Source organism: Choloepus didactylus, chromosome X (assembly GCF_015220235.1).
Source record: "Choloepus didactylus isolate mChoDid1 chromosome X, mChoDid1.pri, whole genome shotgun sequence".
NCBI classification, from domain to species: domain Eukaryota; kingdom Metazoa; phylum Chordata; class Mammalia; order Pilosa; family Megalonychidae; genus Choloepus; species Choloepus didactylus.
Window position 1 is genome coordinate 90,052,902 of NC_051334.1, and position 18,532 is coordinate 90,071,433.

The window sequence follows — 18,532 nt, forward strand, 5'->3', positions numbered from 1 at the left end:
ACTCTGAGGAGAAATTCTTGCCATATCAAATCCTGAGTCAAAATGCACTTATGTGAAAGGTCAGAGAAAGTATAAGGAATATAAATAATACATTTTTTATAGGTTTCAGGAAGATAATATCTAATTGGTGCATCTGGGTTTTCCTTATTCATATTATGTAAATAGCATTTAAATCCAATAAAACAGCATTTGATAGTCATATACATTATCCTGAAACAGTAAAAAAATGTAGATTTACTCTTCTGGAAATTAACAATAGAGACAATATAAACATGCAAAGTATTTCACGCCACTGCTTTAGATTCTAGCATATTTGAGTCATCCCTGTGGTGAACTGTTTTCCACTAAGGGTTTTGAGTTATCACTTTCCAATCTTGTTCCAGCCTCTTATCTTGGTTTTTGCTTCTCTATATCGTAGCCTCAGGTCAAAAATATCTTTCTTTAAATTAGGGATATGGATAGGTGGGAAAATCAGATATGTGGAGTTCAATGACAGTACTAATTCCACCTCATTAAGTAAAGACTCATTTATATTTAGAAATTTCCAAAAAGCAAATCATGTAGCAATTCCATTAAACTACTAAAAATTGCGATGTTCAAATTTGATATTTTAAAATATTTAAATATTTTATATACAATGTATAGAAAATTAAATTAATATTTAAATTCCAATCAAGTAAACATTTTTTTAAAAAATATTGAGGGCTTTGTCTTGTTTTTAAGGGCTGAAAAGTAGCGTTCATTTCTCATCACTGAAACCCACTGAATCAAACAGGATGACTGGCCATCTGTCTGACTAAATGCTGAAGCACTACTGCATTTTTGGCATATGCCATCTAAATGCAAGTTAAAGAGTTTAATAAAACTCTTAATAAAAGATGCAGGTGTTCAGCCAGCCTTCAGAAATCTGCTTTCACTGCTCATAGCCAATTTCAAGACTTACATGTAATAGCTACTCTACTTCAGATAACAGTAAAAGAATTCATTCCACTTATTGTGTTGTGGTTCTTACCTCCTCTGCGTCAGTACTGTTTAGTTCTTCTGCTTTAATTTTATTATAAGTATCCAGTATATCAGTACAGCTCTGATCCCTAAGCAACAAGATAAGTCAAATTACATTTCAGTAATTAAAAGAAAAAATCAGGGCTTCGCCCTTATGGAAGATAAAGCCACTTCTTACCCAATGAAGCGAAGCAAGACATCAGTTACAATTTTGGCTGCCTTAACTATAGGACTATCTGGCTCATTGAAAGTCCTGGCATTATGTTCAATGTAGCGTACTTCCCACATTAATGCTGATATTCTCCTAAGAAATAAAGAACACCATCTGTTATTCTTGACTGATATATTTAAAGTACATCCTAGCAATATGCAACATAGAACAACAAGGCACTTATGATAAGTTGAAGTGTTCCTATATAGATATGTGACTGAAGTACACTAAAAAAGAGAGATGATATAGTCACAGTATTTGAAGCACAGGCAAAAAATCAGAACCACTGGACTGTATATGAAAACCTAGTATAAAACTGACACAGAACATTACAGGTAAATAATGATTTGACAAAAACCAAAAAAAAAAAAAGAAAAAGAAACAAGAAACAAGAAAGCAAACAAAAGCAAAAGTTTTTTAATAAAGTCAAGAGAATATTAGTTTTCAGGGAAAGAGACCACAATAGTAAGAAAAATCACTTATTATAGAAAAAGACAGATTTTTTTATCTAGTTACTTTTATTCTGAATGAAATACTGTATAATGTTATACAAATACAACCAATTCTCAATTACAAGTGGCATAATAACCAGTATTCATGGAATAATTGCGGTTATGGCACAGTGAACCCTGAGAGAGGGGCTAAGAGCTCCCATCCACAACCTACCCATAATCACTGTTCCCAACCAAAACTGAAACCAAGAAAATAATAACTTTGCTCTTTTCCTACACACATTTTAGGGCTTGTAATTAAATCTAATTAACTGCTGCCTAATTCTCCAGCAGAGGATTTAAGCATGCTCCAAGTCTCTGTAGCGTCCTAATCACGATGAATCCACAAACCACTTACTGCTCTTTTTTTTTTTTTATCATTGGCATATCTGTCTTTTTCCAGTAATTGAACAGGCAGTCTATAACTCCACATACGATATATTTGTTGTATTATAACAATTTAATTATATTAATGTCATTCATTTACATTACTATCTTCTGTTTTTGATGTCTCCTTGGCTCCTAGAAAAGATTTAAGTAGATTACTTAATCCACACAGCACATACACGGTGATCTTCTGGACTGCTGCCACAAACAACTTGTTCAGAATATAAGAATTTTAAATTTCTGTGTCTAAGAGATCTAAATCTCTAAAGGTTTGATTCAAGGAAAATGGTTCTATTGATCATATGACTAGGTTGATCAATCTGGGCTAGATGCTAAGTTCATTGTCTTCTTCACCTCTAAAATGAGGGATTGAATTACATATTACTTTGTGTATCCTCTAGCTTTAAAATTCTATAATGGTTGAATTCAAAGATGGTAACACATACAGTAATAATATATGTTACCACATAGTGTAAAAAATTAAGAAGGGTATTTAAATTTGGATGCATTGCCTCCTATGAATTTAAAATTATGAGAACAACCTTGCATTAGTGCTAAAGTTTAATATTTGAAATCTCTTCCAATGGTATTAATGTAAAGCTTCCTTGAAACACTTAATTTTTGCAAAATTTAATCATTTTTCAATGTATTACTATCTAACATATTATACGCCAGGAAAATGATTAATAAAATTTGAAATCAGCTAGTAATTTCATTAAGTTAAGTGAAATGGGAAATCTGTGGCACAAAAGGTTAAAAGTAAATGCCTCTTTCATGTTCTCATTTTACTCATAAATAATGCAATTAGAGCTTTGTCTTAAATGTTTATTGAGACCATGCTCTCTCATTGAGAAGTTTCAGACTTTGCTCTCCTCATGCTTAAATGTTCAATTCCATTAATACAGTTTTGGCATGAGTATTAAAGTATAAGTATTTTACAGAATCCAGGCTCTAAGAAGGAACTGTGAAACAGTTGGTGTGTTTCTTAAAGTAGTTCCCTCCAAATTAATTTAAATTGGCTCTGGAATGAGCACTAAAATTTTGCTTAAGGACCATAAGAAAAAGGTAATTATAAGTGGCAGAGGATCTGACTTCGGGGAGCTGTCTGATGGGATGCTTGGTGTTCATCCAAGTTTTCTCTAACAACTTGATTAATTATCTGCAAGGGCAATTTTAAATAAAGAACCAGTCCTTTCTTTCTTTACTCTCCACAAGGTATTGTTCTCCCAGTAATGGTATAGTTTGAGGTCGTGAGAAGATCCAAATCAAGGCATCCTCAGGGCGTGCTTTCTTTCTGAAGACTGGCTGCCAGCAATCCTTGGGTCCTCTGCCACATGACAAGGCACATGGCGATGTCTTCTGGTCTCTCCCTTCTCTTCCAGGTTTCATTTCTTTCAGCTTCTTGCTTCCGTGGCTTTCTCCACTTACTGCTCTTAATAATCTAAAGTTAACTGTAGTTTTGTTTTAAGTATGAATTATGCTACCCATAATTTCTTCCCTGTTCTTCTTCCCTACTCACCTTTTATCCTGGAAGACAGAGAATCCACTGAGTAAAGGGAAATTAGTGTTCCAAATTTTTAGAAGAAATTTTGAAGTGGGTCTTTTGAATGATTATTTTATACTATGAAAACAGATCTCAATGTATCACACTGCAAAAAGGAAAGCCATAGAAACAAAGCTGCAAATTTTATATTAAATGATAAAACTAAACAGACCTGTAAAAGCGGTTTTCAAGTCTCCGCCTGATGGTATTGAGGTCAGTTGGATAAGCAACTACAGTACAGTACAAGGGGTAGGCACTAAGATCCACCGGAACAGCAAAAGGGTTGGCAAAATCTACAAAATTACCAAAATAAAAAAAAAAGCAGTTATAAAAGGCATTTACATTTTGTCAATAAACACAAACTCATACATAAGCAAGTTGGGGAAGCAATATATTACATTTCTCAAATGGTGATAATTCAATTGTATGAATATTAGACCAATACTATTTTAATGTTACTGCTTTTATTTGGACATAATATATATATATGTATCATGCATGACACTCTAGTTCAAATCAGATAAAACAAGACAGATCTAAAGGAGCACTGCATTTAACTTCAGATTTATATGTCTTTTTTGGACAAATGCCAAACTTCTGAAATGACATGTTATATATGTATATATACATGTATATAAGTTAATATATATTACTCATGCAAGTGAAATGAATGACCCCACTGTCTTTATCAAGGACCTCATTCAAAATCAGGCTTTGAGAATAGCTAGAGCGCCAAAATGACTTGAGAAAAAGACACCTGTATGCCTGCCTTCACTATCAGCCCCCAGAGTGTTGAAAAGTTTATCAGTCATTACTTTGGCTAAACATATAAATATGTTAATAATAAAACTAGAATCACTGTGCCTTTTGAGTTAAAAGTGAGATGTTTTGAAGCAACAGAATAGTAGTAGCCCTTTATAATTGGAAAGAGCAGGAAGTATGTAAATAATAATAAGTAGAACTATAATTGTCAGGAAGTTGTCCAAGTAAAAACTACAAATGCAAACCAAAGAACAGGCCTTTCTTGGGACTGGTATGGAAATAAACTTGCAACATGGATAACATAAAAAAAAATTATGAGTACAGTGAGAAAATGCATTTTATTTTATAGAATTTAAAATTCTGCTGGTTTTCCTAGCTCCCTTCCATCTTCCTAATGTTCATATACATTCATCGTACCCAGGGAAAGAAGGTGGTTGATGCCCTGAATAACCCGTTCACATTCTTCATCTCTGGAATGAGCCCCCCACTCTCCTTCCTGGGGTTTGTATAGTAAAGCAGTCAGTTCCTCCTGGGAGACAGGAACACCAGCACCAACTTCATCTGGAAAGGCAGCTAGGTGTAAGATAAAAATCAGACAGCATTTGTTTTCAATATCATTCCACTGTCAGTTTACTTTTACAAGAATTACACACTGAATTACACACTTAAAAATGGTTAAAATGGCAAATTTTATGGTATATATGTTACCAAAATAAAAAAAGTTTAAAATAATTATAATTCATTTTAAAAAGCATATTTACTTCCTTCTGGAATTGGCTCCATGTCCCAGGGGCTCATCTTTTCTCTCTCATTATTGTCCCAACTATTAAAAAATAACAAGATGCAAATCAAATTCATATGACACTTGCTTTTATATACTAGCATAATTTGCATATCTTCTTTGGGGTGAAATCTGGTAAAGGGTAATTCTGTTTTCTTAAAGTACAATGTTACTTACATAAAGATAACAATGATTCTCTAACAAAGAAAACGTGATACAATAATATGAAACTTAGGGCAGTAAGCCTACTGTTAGCTTTACCTGTCACTTTTTTTCTCCCTATCATCAAGCATATATTTAATATTAGGCCAGGGAAAAAAAACAAAAAGATCCCTTGGAAAATATATTTTGGGTTAAGAGAGTCAATTTAATAGATTACTTCTTTCTGAGAAATAATCTACCTTATCTTATATAGCTTAACTACTAAAGAACATCCAAAAATTTTATTATTCCCTTATGATCTACAATATGAAGACTAATGTCAATCTTTATAGAATACACATTTCATCTATCATGTTTGAGAAGATAAACTTCATTCATTAGGATTCTTAGAACTCTGGGATCTCAGGAAGGATTACAGCAAATGTTGTAGACTAGTATCTACCAACATAATGAAATCACCTCTACCTTGAATTCATACTATTAAAATCCAAATACTAACATTCATTGCTATATTCTAGCTCTAACAATTACTTTAAACACTGAATTAATTTCAGTATTCTCCATGAAAAAACAGTTGCAATTCTTGTCTAAAGTAGAAATGCTTAAGAAAAAATAAGGACAGAGGGGAGGTAGTACAAAGTCTTCAGTTCCAATTTTATTTTAGCATGCATATTGGACCAACAGGGATATCATCAAATTCCTTCCTTACAGGTACATCAGAAGAATAGATAAATCAGATAAAAAGGCAATCCTGGTAGGGTTTACAGAAATCCCATATACTACTATACTACTATATCAGACATAACAGACCATAACCACACTTACTGAACACTGTAACACTGGAAAGAACTATCAGGATACTCTGGTTGAAAAGGCTGCTGACTCTCCACAGTCCCAAACCACCAGGCATCATCAATAATACTGCGGAATCTATCACCTATAATATTTGAAGAAATTCTTAAAAGGATGCTTTTGAGAATATTAGCTTTATCCTCACTCTAAGTTACTACAATTGGTTGAATACAGAAGTAGCATTGTACATAGCATTATCAGAGGTTTCCATCTGAGTTTTCCAGATAAGTGAATTTTACATTTTTACCCTTTCCAAGTGTTTTGATTTCCAAGTGGTGGACATCTTTCTGAAATAAATCGCATATTTCCACATCTTAAATAAATGCTACTAAACATAATTTAACTTCTATCAATTACTTGGAATCATCATTAAGTATACTCCTTATTTAACTATATGTATATTAATACAGTTGTTCTTTCTTCATCTTTTCTGCTTTTAGCTTTATGCCATTAAAAACCTCTTCATACAGGTTTTCTGCCTCTAAATGGCTAAAGATGACAAAATTAAACCATGGACAAAAATGTTCCTTACACATAAGAAAATAAAAAATACTAGGAGCAAACATTCACATAGTGCTTACCATGTGCCAAGTACCTTTGTTTTTTTTTAAGAGAAAAGGTTGATTGTTTTAATCTAAATATTCATTTTGATTGATATGGAGACTGGAAATGCCAAATTATGCTGTGAAATTAGAAAACTGGCTGCCTGATGATGGCAAAAACTTTTTTTTTTGACTAGAGAAGTCGTAGATTTACAGAAAAATCATGCAGAAAATAGAGTTCCCATATACCCCCATATAATTAACACCTTGTATTAAGTGTGGTATATTTGCTACAGTTGATAAAAATATTATAATTGCATTATTAACTAGAGTCCAGGGTTTACATTGGGGTTCACTGTTTGTGTTGTACAGTCCTCTGTTGTTTTAAAATTTTTTTTAAATAACATCATATGCAAACTAAAATTTCCCCTATTGCTCACAAAAAATATACATTACACTGGTGTTAATTACACTCACAATGTACTACCACCAACAACATCCATTATCAAAACTATTCCATCATCCAAAAGCAAATGCAAAGTTCAGGGTCCTCTAGGACTTATCTGAGCCTGTGCAGGGAGCCCAGGAGCCTGCTTCTTTCTTGGGCTTTTGGTTGCTGGTAGCCTTAGGAATTCCCCTTTACAGATTAAAAGAGTTTGAATGCTCCCTCTACTCCCTTTTAAATAGACTTTCAGCCCCTCCTTGGTTCTCTATTGCACGACTTAATTTAATTGCAGGTAGACCTTTGATCTGCAAGCTTCCTCTCTGCCTTCAGGTCTTCCAGAGGATGACTGGCACTTATATATAGGCATCCTAATATGTGTATAGGGGTTGGTACTCTGCTCCCTGCAGGCTAGAGACCCACAATGGGAACACTGTTTGGCTCCACATTGAGTTGTGGAGGGGGTTGGGAGAGGACAGTAAGGGCACCAGGAACTTCTCCCAAGGCTTTTAAAGCTGCATTTTCTTGAATGAGTACTCACTCAGTTACTCCAGGCCTTCAACTCTTTTTTTTGTTAGATTTTAGGAAGAGAACTGTCTTCATGATTTCTCTGCCACTTTTCCTGAGGGGGCTTGGAAAAATGGCAACCCTCAGAGCCGGCCCCCATGAATCTGAAGTAGCTTATTAAAAGTGGTCATTAGAGATCAGACTTTCACACCCGAGTTTGGTGGACTAGTTCTTTATATCCCACCCTGGCACCAGCAAGTTGTACCAGGATCCTGGGCTGATGTCCTTATTTCTGCCTGCCACAAGGCTGGGTGATAGATGATGGTAGCTAATGCAGTGAGGGTGAAATTCACCAGCATTTACAATTTACCAGCCTCTTTCTCCAGTTCCTCCTTGGATGCTGCACAGTGCCCCACTAGACTCCAGACTTTCAAACCAGTTGATTCGGAGAGTTCAAACAGTTCAACAGTTGTTTGATGGAGCAATTCCTGGAGCTTCCTACCCTGCCATCTTCCCATTCAATGTTCTGACCAGTTACCATTTTAAGTGCTTTTTATATATTAAATTATTTCCTCCTCATATCAGGCTTATAGGTGTGTACCGATGTGAACCCCATTTTAAAGTTGAGGTAAGTGAGGCACAGAGAAGTTAAAAACTTGCCCAAGATCAAACAGCTAGCGATAGAAACAGAATTCCAAGTCAGGCTGTCAGACTCTATCCTCTCAAAATTATGTATCTGCTATGGTTATATAATATTTTAAAAATTCATACATATACAAGTGAATGTGCAAAAAAAGTAAATAGCTTTAAAATCCTTATGTTTTCTCAGGCAAATTTCTTTAATCTTTTTCCCTAACTGCTGGTTTGGAACTCTTATATACCCCAAAACACGTCATGTTCTTTTATACCATTCTTGTGGGTGAGGACCTATTGTGGGTGTGACCTTTGGTTAGGTTGTTAAAATTGGGATGTGACCCAACCAATTCAAGGTGGGTCTTAATCCTTTACTGGAACACTTTAAGACAGGATAAATGACACAAACACCCAGAGAGAGGTCAGAGAGATAGAAAAATGCCCAGAGATATTTGGAGAAAGCCATTGTAACCAGAAAAAGGGAAAAAGGACCAGCAGATGTCGCCATGTGCCTTCCCATGTGACAGAGGAACCCCAGATGCCAGCAGCCTTTCCTCAGAGAAGATATCTTCTTGATGCCTTAATTCGGACATTTTCATGGCCTTAAAACTGCAAATTTGTAACCTAATAAAACCACATTGAAAAAGCCAACCCATTTCTGGTATATTGCATTTCGGCAGCTTTAGCAAACCAAAAGAAATTTTGGTACCAGAGAAGTGGGGTGCTGTGAGATGCAAACACCAAAAATGCTGGAACGGCTTTATAAATGGATAAACGGAAGATTCTGGAAGAATTGTGAGATGCTTGATAGAAAGGCCTAGAAGAGACTTTGAAGAGACTGTTGGTAGAAATATGGGCACTAAAGGTACTTCCAATGAGGCTTTAATCAGAAATAATTAATGTGTCATTGCCAACTGGAAGGAAAGCAATCCTTGTTTAGAAGTGGCAGAGAATTTGGCAAAACTGAGTACTGGTGCTGGATGGAAGGCAGAATTTGAAAGTGATGAGCTTGGATATTTAGCTGAGGAAATTTCCAAACTAAATGTGGAAAATGCAGCCTGGCTTCTCCTTGCCACATATAGTAAAATGTGAGAGGAAAGGGATAAGCTGAGAACTAAACTCTTGGGCACAAAGAAACCAGAAATGATGGTTTGGAAAACTGACTTTCTTGGAAGCAATTCCCAAGAGAATAGATCCACGTATGAAGATTTAACCAGTCAGCTTTTTCAGTGCAAGAGAGGCTTGGAGATGGCGTTACCCAGAAATGATTTGTGGAAAGTCCTATTGTCTGGTAGTTGGGACCTCTGTGTGCTGCATGCCAAACCGATAAGCTTTTGGCAAGACCTGTATGAATGAACCACTGCCAGCCTGGACTAAAGAGGACAGAAAAGGCAGAACCATGGAAGCTAAAGCCTGGAGTCTAAAATCATAAGGCCAGGAGAGAGGACCCAACCATGTACATGGAGAGGCTGAGTTTGCCCCCGAGTTTGCAGAGGGAAGATCTTCCTCCCCGTTGTTCAGGAAGAGTGTTACCACACCAGGGCTCTCAGATGCCTGGAGAATCAAGGGGAGTGTGAATAACCTGTTCCTGAATACTCTGTTATTCAGGAAGAGTGCTGCTGTCCCGGACCTCAGAGAGGGTGGATCACATACCCTGGGGACTGGGGAGAGCTTGGCCACCAGCCACTGTTCTAAGGGGATTGAGAGTGTGCCCCAGAGATGGCAGAGGCTCTAGGTGCTGCTCCAATGCTTGAAGAGGTTAGAGATGTGAACATAGTGGTCTCCCCAAAGCTTGGAGATGTTGGAACCCTCAACTCAGTGTTTGGAGAGAGCAGGGTCACTGTGCAAGCCCTTGGAGAGAGTGGGACTGCTGCTCTCTCAAGCACTGAGGATAAATGACTCTCAGAATTTGAAATCTAATGGTGTTTGCTAGCAGGTTTTCTGAACTGTTTGGGACCTCTGACCCCTGTTTTCCTTCCAATGCCTCCCTATGGAAATAAGAATGTTTATCCTATGACTGTCCCTCCTTTGTATATTGGAAGCAGATAACTTGTTCTGAGTTTCACAAGTCCACAACCACAGAAGAATTTTGCCTTAGGACAAACCATGCCTATAATTGATTTTGATGAAACTCTGCACTTAATATTGTTACTAAAATGATTTAAAGCTTTTGTGATAATAGGAAGACAAGTCTTTTTGGGGTCCAGAGGGTGGAGTGTGCTGGTTTGGAACTGTTATGTACCACAGAAAACACTATGTTCTTTTAATACATTCCTGTGGGCAGACCTATTGTGGGTGGGACCTTTGGTTAGGTTGTTTTAATTGTGATGTGACCCACCCAATTCAAGGTGGGTCTTAATTCTTTACTGGAGCCCCTTATGAGTGGATAAATGGCCGAAACACAAAGAGAGAGAGGGCAGAGAGGGAAACACCCAGAGACATTTGGAAGCAGCCACTGAAACTAGAACCAGGAGAAAAGGACCAGCACACTTCACCATGTGTCATCCAATGTGACAGAGGAACCCCGGATGCCAGCAGCCTTTCCTCAGAGAAGGTATCTTCCTCTTGATGCCTTAATTTGGACATTCTCATGGCCTTAGAACTGCAAATTTGCAACCTAATAAAACCCCATTGAAAAAGCCAACCAATTTCTGGTATATTGCATTTCAGCAGTTTTAGTGAACCAAAACACTAACATCGTTTTTATTGTTTTTTATATTTGAAGAAAGGGAAGGAAGGAGCAAGCCATAATCAATTTGTTTAACAGTCCAAGTATAAAGTGCTCTGTTTTAGGGCAATGGACTTAAGAATTTACTTTCTATTCAAATTTATATTCTAATAGAGAAGGTATTTGCTGGAGGCTTAGAGGTTATATGCCTTGCACAGTGTGCATAAAATAACAGGACAATAACTGAAAAGGAAAATTCAATTTAATTTTTTAATTTGGCTGAGAGCTTTTTCTAGCTACCTGTTAAATGAGTTTCCTTCTGTTAAATGAGAGTAAAAATGTTACTTACTCGACTTCAAACTTTAGTTATTAAGTGACAATTATCTACTTACCAATCTGCCAGTTCCTTTCTTTGGCTTCATTATAAAACTGATGCAGTACAAGGAAGTCAATGACATCTGGCATGTCATGATACCTGTTCAGAAAAAGCACACGTAAACCATGAAAGTGATAAAAGAGTATGTTACTTACTAAATATTGAACGACATACTTTTACTGTGGAGATATCAAGTAAAAATTTGAAAAGCTCATAGTCCCTAAAAAAATCTTTACTTAAATTAAATACCATCTACTACGATCTGTTTGGGAGTGCCCTGCTTACTGTTATATCATTTTGATAATATAAAGATGCCAACAAAAGCTCTTAAAGCTGAATTTACAGTATTTTATATGATGAACTTTTTAAAAAGGCTATCAGTTAGTGTATGAATTGATATTCTTTCATCTCCCTAGAGTTCATCTAAACTTCAAGAAATGTGTCTTGACTTATTATTACTATTATTAACAGAAAATTAAAGCAACTACTAAGTTTCAAATACACTACTAGTCATTTCATAAAGATTTCTCTTTTATTCCTCACAACTATTCTGAGGAAGATAGTAGCATCCCCACTTTACAGATGAAGAAATAGATTCAGAGAGGTTAATTAACTTGTTTATGGTGATATAGCTATTAAGTGAAGAAACAAAAAATTAAACTCTGCTCTTTATAACTCTAAAGCCCGTAGTGTTTCCTGTCCCATCAAGCCCTATAGTCTGCAGAATACAGTAAATATTAAAATACACACACAAATGCACACTCAATGAGAGATGGCTACTCACTTAATAGAAAAAGATTCCCCAGTCATTTTGCCTGATATGGGGTCCAGGAATGCAAGCTTCAAGCAGCACAGTGTCGGTGGTCCAACCTCATATTTGATTCCTACAATCTTAACAAATTCTTGCTCCTATTCATGAGAATACCCATAAATTATTACTTTCAATATAAATATGCCTACTATTAAAATAATATTAGTTAATAATTGAATAATTTAATAGTTACCTGAATGCCTAGCAAGTGCAAGGCACTAAACCAACTATTAAAGGTAATAAGACATGGTTCTTAACCGTTAATTGGAGGTTGTAATTTAGTGCAGGGCTTTAAAGCAAGAATAAGCAGAATAGCCTGGGGAACATTTTCAAAATTCGTGTTCCTAAACCCTGGTCTTATAGAATTTAATTTAGTAGGTCTGGAGTAAAGTTCAGTCATATGTATTTGGAAAAAAAACCCAAGGGATTATGATACCTCCCTTGCTAAGAATCACTCCTCTGGCAGAAATAAAGTATGAAGTATTCAGGCATATGTGTACATGTATGTGTTTGGGGAGAGGATTTCCACTTTTGGAAAACAATGAATCAAAGGACAAAAAATAAAAACACCAAAAAGGAAGGTAGGGAATTTTCAACTTGGACTTGTCAGTCCAGACTCCTCCCCCAAACTTGGTATGTCAGAGTCACACAGTAACAACCCTCATGCCTGGGCACCTCCAGTTGTGGTTGCTGACTACAGAACAATCCACATTCAGGCATGGAGACCCAAGACCACATAGATCCAGGGTAGGACCCTAGGAGTTCACGAGTGCATGCTTCAAAGTGGCCCCCAGGAAATAAGAAATGAGTGACCCGTGTCAGAACTGTTGGCAAGTGGTGCACACTCCCAACCTGGTCCCCAATTGCTGGTGCACCTAAATGAAAAAATGGCATTTCTGAATGCTGACCTCATCTGGCTGGCTCTCTGGGAAGGGATACTATCAAGTGGAAGTTACCAGAGGCAGTAAAGCCATGTGGGGAAAAAGGGGGAAAACTGAAATGCTGTAAGGTAGAGTGAACAGAGGACTGAAAGCTGTAGTGAAAAGGCAGCCATGAGCTTGGGAGTGCAACTGAGCAAATTATAGATGCTGGAGAGGAAACTTTGCATAAAAACAAACAGAACAACAACAACAAAAAACAAACAAACAGAACAACTCAGGGCTTCAAGAGAAGGAACAGAGGAATGGAAATCTTGTCCAAGAGGTGAAAGAGTTGCACATAATTATAAGTTGTAGCACATGCCCAGGTGAAGACCTAAGAAAATCTGAAGAATTAAACTTGGGCTGCTCTAAAGTTTCAGTAGCTAGACCAAGAGTTGAAAAGAGCCTTCACTCATGGCTAATCTACAATAAAACCCTAGATAAGAGTAAGAAAATGATGTCCAAAGTTAGCAATCAAAATAATCAAATGCCCAGATATCAGTAAAAAATCACAAGTCATACAAAGAAACAAGAAGATATGGCTCATTCATGGGGAAAGATTAAAACTTCAGAGAAAACACAGACATTGGTACAACTAATCAATGAAGTACAAAAAAATCTTCTAAATCAATTGAAGGAGCAAAAGGAAAATGTGGATATAAATAAACAAAATATGGATATAGAGCTAAAGGATATTAAGAAGAAAATGTATAAACAAAAGGAAAAATTAGAAAGATTTTAAAAATAGAACATAACGGGACTTACAGGGATGAAAACCATAATAATTGTGGCTACAAATACACTAGTGGCATACAATAGCAGATTTGAACATGCAGAAGAAAGAATCAGTGAATTAGAAGACAGGAAAACTGAAATCAAACAGTTGGAGGAACAGATAGAGAAAAGAATGTCAAAAGTGAGCAGACCCTAAGAGACCTGCAGGAAAATCTGAAGTGTCCCAACATACACATTATGGGAGCCCCAGAAGGAGAAGAGAAGGGAAAATGGGCATAAAAAATACTAGAAAATAATGACTGAAAATTTCCCAACTCTTATGAAAGACATAAATATGCATGTCCAAGAAGTGTAGTGCATTCCAAACTAGATAAACCCTAATACACCAATTCCAAGACACATATTAGTCAAAATGCCAAATGCCAAGGAAAAAAACAGAGCTTGAAAGCAGCAAGAGAAAAGTGATTCATCACATAAAAAGGATTCTCAATAAGACTAAGTGCTGATTTCTCATCAGAAACCATGGAGGCAATATGTTAGATACTGAAGATATAAAAGAGAAAAACTGTCAGCCAAAAATTCTTTATCTAGCAAAACTGTGATTCAAAAATAAGGCAGAGTTTAAGATATTCATGGATAAGCAAAACTGAGAGAGTTTGTCACCAACAGATCTGTCCTACAAGAAATACTAAAGAAAGTTCTTTAGATTGAAAGGAAAGGACAGGAGATACTGCCTTGGAGCAATATGAAGAAGAGAAGTAAAGGCAGTGCTCAGAGGGAGAATTATAACCTTAAATGCTTACATTAAAAAAGAAAAAAAGAGCTAAAATCACAGATCTAATTGCATAACCAGAGAAACTAGAAATGGAACAGAAAAGTAAACCAAAAGCAAGTAGAAAGAAAGAAATAACAAAGTTTAGAGCAGAAATAAAATGAAATAGAGAATAAAAAACCATAGAGATAATTAATAAAAGCAAAAATTAGTCCTTTAAAAAGATCAATAAAATTGACAAGAGAGGAAACAAATCATTAAACTCACAAATGAAAGGAGGGACATTACTACCGACCCAAGAGAAATAAGATGGATCGTAAGAGAGTACAGTGAACATCTGTATGCCAACAAATTAGATAATCTAGATGAAATGGACAAATTCTTAGAAACCCACAAAAAACCCACACTGACTCTCAAAGCAATAAAAGATCTCAACAGACCAATAACAATTAAAGAAACTGAATCAGTAATCAAAAACCTCCCAACAAAGGATAAGACTGCTTCACTGAACCAGACGGCTTTATTGGTGAATTTTACCAAACATTTAAAGGAAACTTAATACAAATACTGCTCAAATTCTTGTAAAAAAACCGAAGAGGATGGAACATTCCCTATCTTTCTATGATGCCAACACCACCTTAATACCAAAGTCAGATAAAGACATTACAAGAAAAGAAAATTATATAGACCAATACCCCTTATGAATATAGATGCAAAAATCTTCAACAAAATATTGGCAAACAAATCCAAAAGCAATATTTATTTAAAAGAATTTTTCACCAGGATCAAGTGGGATTTATCCTGGGGGTCCAAGGAGGGTTCGATATAAGAAAATCAATTAATGTAATATACCAAATTAATAGAACAAAGGAAAAAAGAACACATGGTCATTTCAATTGATGCAGAAAAGGCTTCTGAAAAAATTCAGCAAATCTACCCAATAGAAACACTAAGAAAACTAGCAACAGAGGGAAATATCCGTAACACGATAAAGGGCATATATGAAAAATCCACAGCAACATCATACTCAATGATGAAAGACTGAAAACTTTTCCTCTAAGATCAAGAAAAAGACAAGGATGCTCACTGCCATCAGTGTTAGTCAACATTGTACTGAAAGTTTTCACCAAAGTGATTAAGCAATAAAAATATATAAAAGGCTTCAAAATAGGAAATGAACTAATAAAACTCTTATTTGCAGATGACATGACACCATGCATACAGAATCCTGAAAAATCCACAACAAAGCAACTAAAGCTAATAAACAAATTCAGCAAAGTAGCAGAGTACAAGATCAACATGCAAACATCAGTGATGTTTCTATATGCCAGTAATGAACACTCCAAAGATGAAATCAAGAAAAAAATTCCATTTACAGTAGCAACTAAAGGAATCAAATATCAAGGAAAAATTTGACCAAGAAAGTAAAGGACTTGTACATGGAAAAACTACAAAACATTGCTGAAAGAAATCAAAGAAGACCTAAATAAATGGAAGGAAATTCCATGTTCATGGACTGGAAGACTTAATATTAAGGTGTCAATTCTGCCCAATGTGATATACAGATTCAATGCAAATCCAATCAAAATTCTAACAGGCTTCTTCCAAGAAGTGAATAAAATCAAATTCATATGAAGAGTAAACGGCCCCAAATTCCCAAAACCATCTTGAAAAAGAAGAACAAAGTTGGAGGATTAACATTCCCTGATTTTAAAAATTATTACAAAGCTACAGTAATCAAAACAGTGTGGTTTTGGCACAAGGACAGACATATAGACCAATGGATTTGAACTGAGAGTTCAGAAGCAATCTCTAACATCTCTGGCAAACTGATCTTTCACAAAGGTTCCAAGTACTTGAATAGTGGGGAATGAATAGTCTCTTCAACAAATGGAGCTGACAGAACTGGAAAGCCGTATGCAAAAGATTAAAGATGGCACCCTACCATACACTATATACAAAAATGAACTCAAAACAGATCAAAGACCTAAATATAAGAACTAAAATGATATAACTCCAAGAAGAAAACATGAGAAAATATCTTCTGGACCTGTGGTAGGTGGTGGTTTCTTAGATGTTACACCAAAATCATGAGCAACAAGAGAAAAAAATAGAGGAATGGAATCCATCAAAATTAAAAACTTTTGTGCATCAAAGGACCTTATGAAAAAAGTAAAAAGACAACATACAGAATGGGAAAAAACATTTGGAGACTATATGTCTGATAAGCATTTAATATCCAGAATTTATAAAGAAATTCTACAACTCAACTAGAAAGACACACGATCCAATTTAAAAATTGGGGAAAAGACTAGCATAAACATTTCTCCAAAGAAGATATACAAATGATCAACAAGCACATGAAAAGATGCTCAAATTCATTACCCATCAATGAAATGCAAATCAAAACTACAACAATATACCATCTCATATCCACTAGAATGACTACCATTAAAAAAAAAAAACCAGAAAACAACTGTTGGAAAGGATGTGGAGAAATAGAATCAATCATACATTGTTGATGGGAATGTAAAATGGTGTAGCCACTGTAGAAAACAGTACAGCAATTCCTCAGAAAGTTAAGTGTAGAATGACCATATGTCCTGGCAATCCCACATTTAGGCATGTACCCAAAAGAACTGCAATTAGGGACTTGAACAGATACTTGCACACTGATGTTCATAGCAGCGTTACTCACAATTACTAAAATGTAGAAGCAACCGAACTTTCTATCAATAGATGAATGGATAAACAAAATGTGTTATATATATATATATATATATATATATATATATATATATATATAATGGAATATTACTTGACTGTAAAAAGGAATGACGCTCTGATGAATGCTACAACATGGATGAACATGAAGGCATCATGTTGAGTGAAATAAGACAGACACAAAGAAAAAAATACTGTATGATCTCACTTATATGAAATAAGCAAATTAAGCAGGTAATCGGGGATCAAGAGGGGAGGGGAATCAGAATTATCACTTAATTCATAGAGACTTTCTGTTTGGAGTGATAGAAAATTTTTGCAGTGGATGATGAGGAAGGAGGCACAAATTTGTGTATACAATAAACACCAATGAAATGTATATTCAAAAAGGGAAAAAAGGGAAATCCTGGGTTGTACATAATTTACTACACCTGGGTGAGAGGGGTTATATGGGAACTTTGTACATCCTGTATGATTTTTCTTTAAACTTCCAACAGTGCTAATAAAAATTTAAAAATAAAAGCAATTAGGTCAAATGATCAAGACAATAGAGGGTATATAAATTTAAGGAAAAATGTATGATGTGACCCACAACACTGAGTTGTTGAGAGAATTGTAAATCATCTTGGACTACACAATCAATAGTGAAGTATGCATGAAACTGAGAAAAAATCTTATAGGCAAGTAACTTAATTCCAAAGATCCTTTGATGGCATAATTTATGAATTTGGCAGACTTACCCTGAGGTCCATTTTGTTCCATGGCTGTTTTTGTAAATTAACACTGTATATTTTTGATTTCCTTACAGCCCGCACATAAGCTTCATGTCCTTGCCTAAAATAGATAAGCTAAAACAAAATACGTAAGGTATTAAATAGCAACATCGCATTTGACAATTCTATACATCCTAATATATATTTCAACAAACATTCTCTTCCATATGCAACAAAAATATATAATTATAATTTTTATTAAACTGGTATAATAATAAAGGCGCTTTTCATCATCCAGTGATGTTCATGCAGCACTCATGCCTATGCAGTCAAGTGTTAAGTATCTTATAATATAAATACTGCACATACATCTGCTGAGGAAACAGAGACTAATGACAAATATACAGTGTAAAAAATGTAAAAATTTGGTCTTATTTTCAAGTACTATATTACAAATGTAACTGATATTTTAAATAATAATATTTTAGGATTCCATTT

General features: G+C 35.4%; 1 protein-coding gene across 1 annotated transcript in view; it reads right to left on the bottom strand.

The window, feature by feature from the left end:
• BRWD3 (bromodomain and WD repeat domain containing 3) overlaps positions 1-18,532 on the bottom strand; it is a 227,938-nt gene that overhangs the window by 30,743 nt on the left and 178,663 nt on the right. The window contains 9 exon segments of the mRNA XM_037821172.1: positions 1,013-1,091; positions 1,181-1,306; positions 3,807-3,927; positions 4,814-4,969; positions 5,158-5,219; positions 6,165-6,276; positions 11,376-11,458; positions 12,144-12,268; positions 18,062-18,169. Coding sequence (XP_037677100.1) covers positions 1,013-1,091; positions 1,181-1,306; positions 3,807-3,927; positions 4,814-4,969; positions 5,158-5,219; positions 6,165-6,276; positions 11,376-11,458; positions 12,144-12,268; positions 18,062-18,169 — 972 coding nt within the window.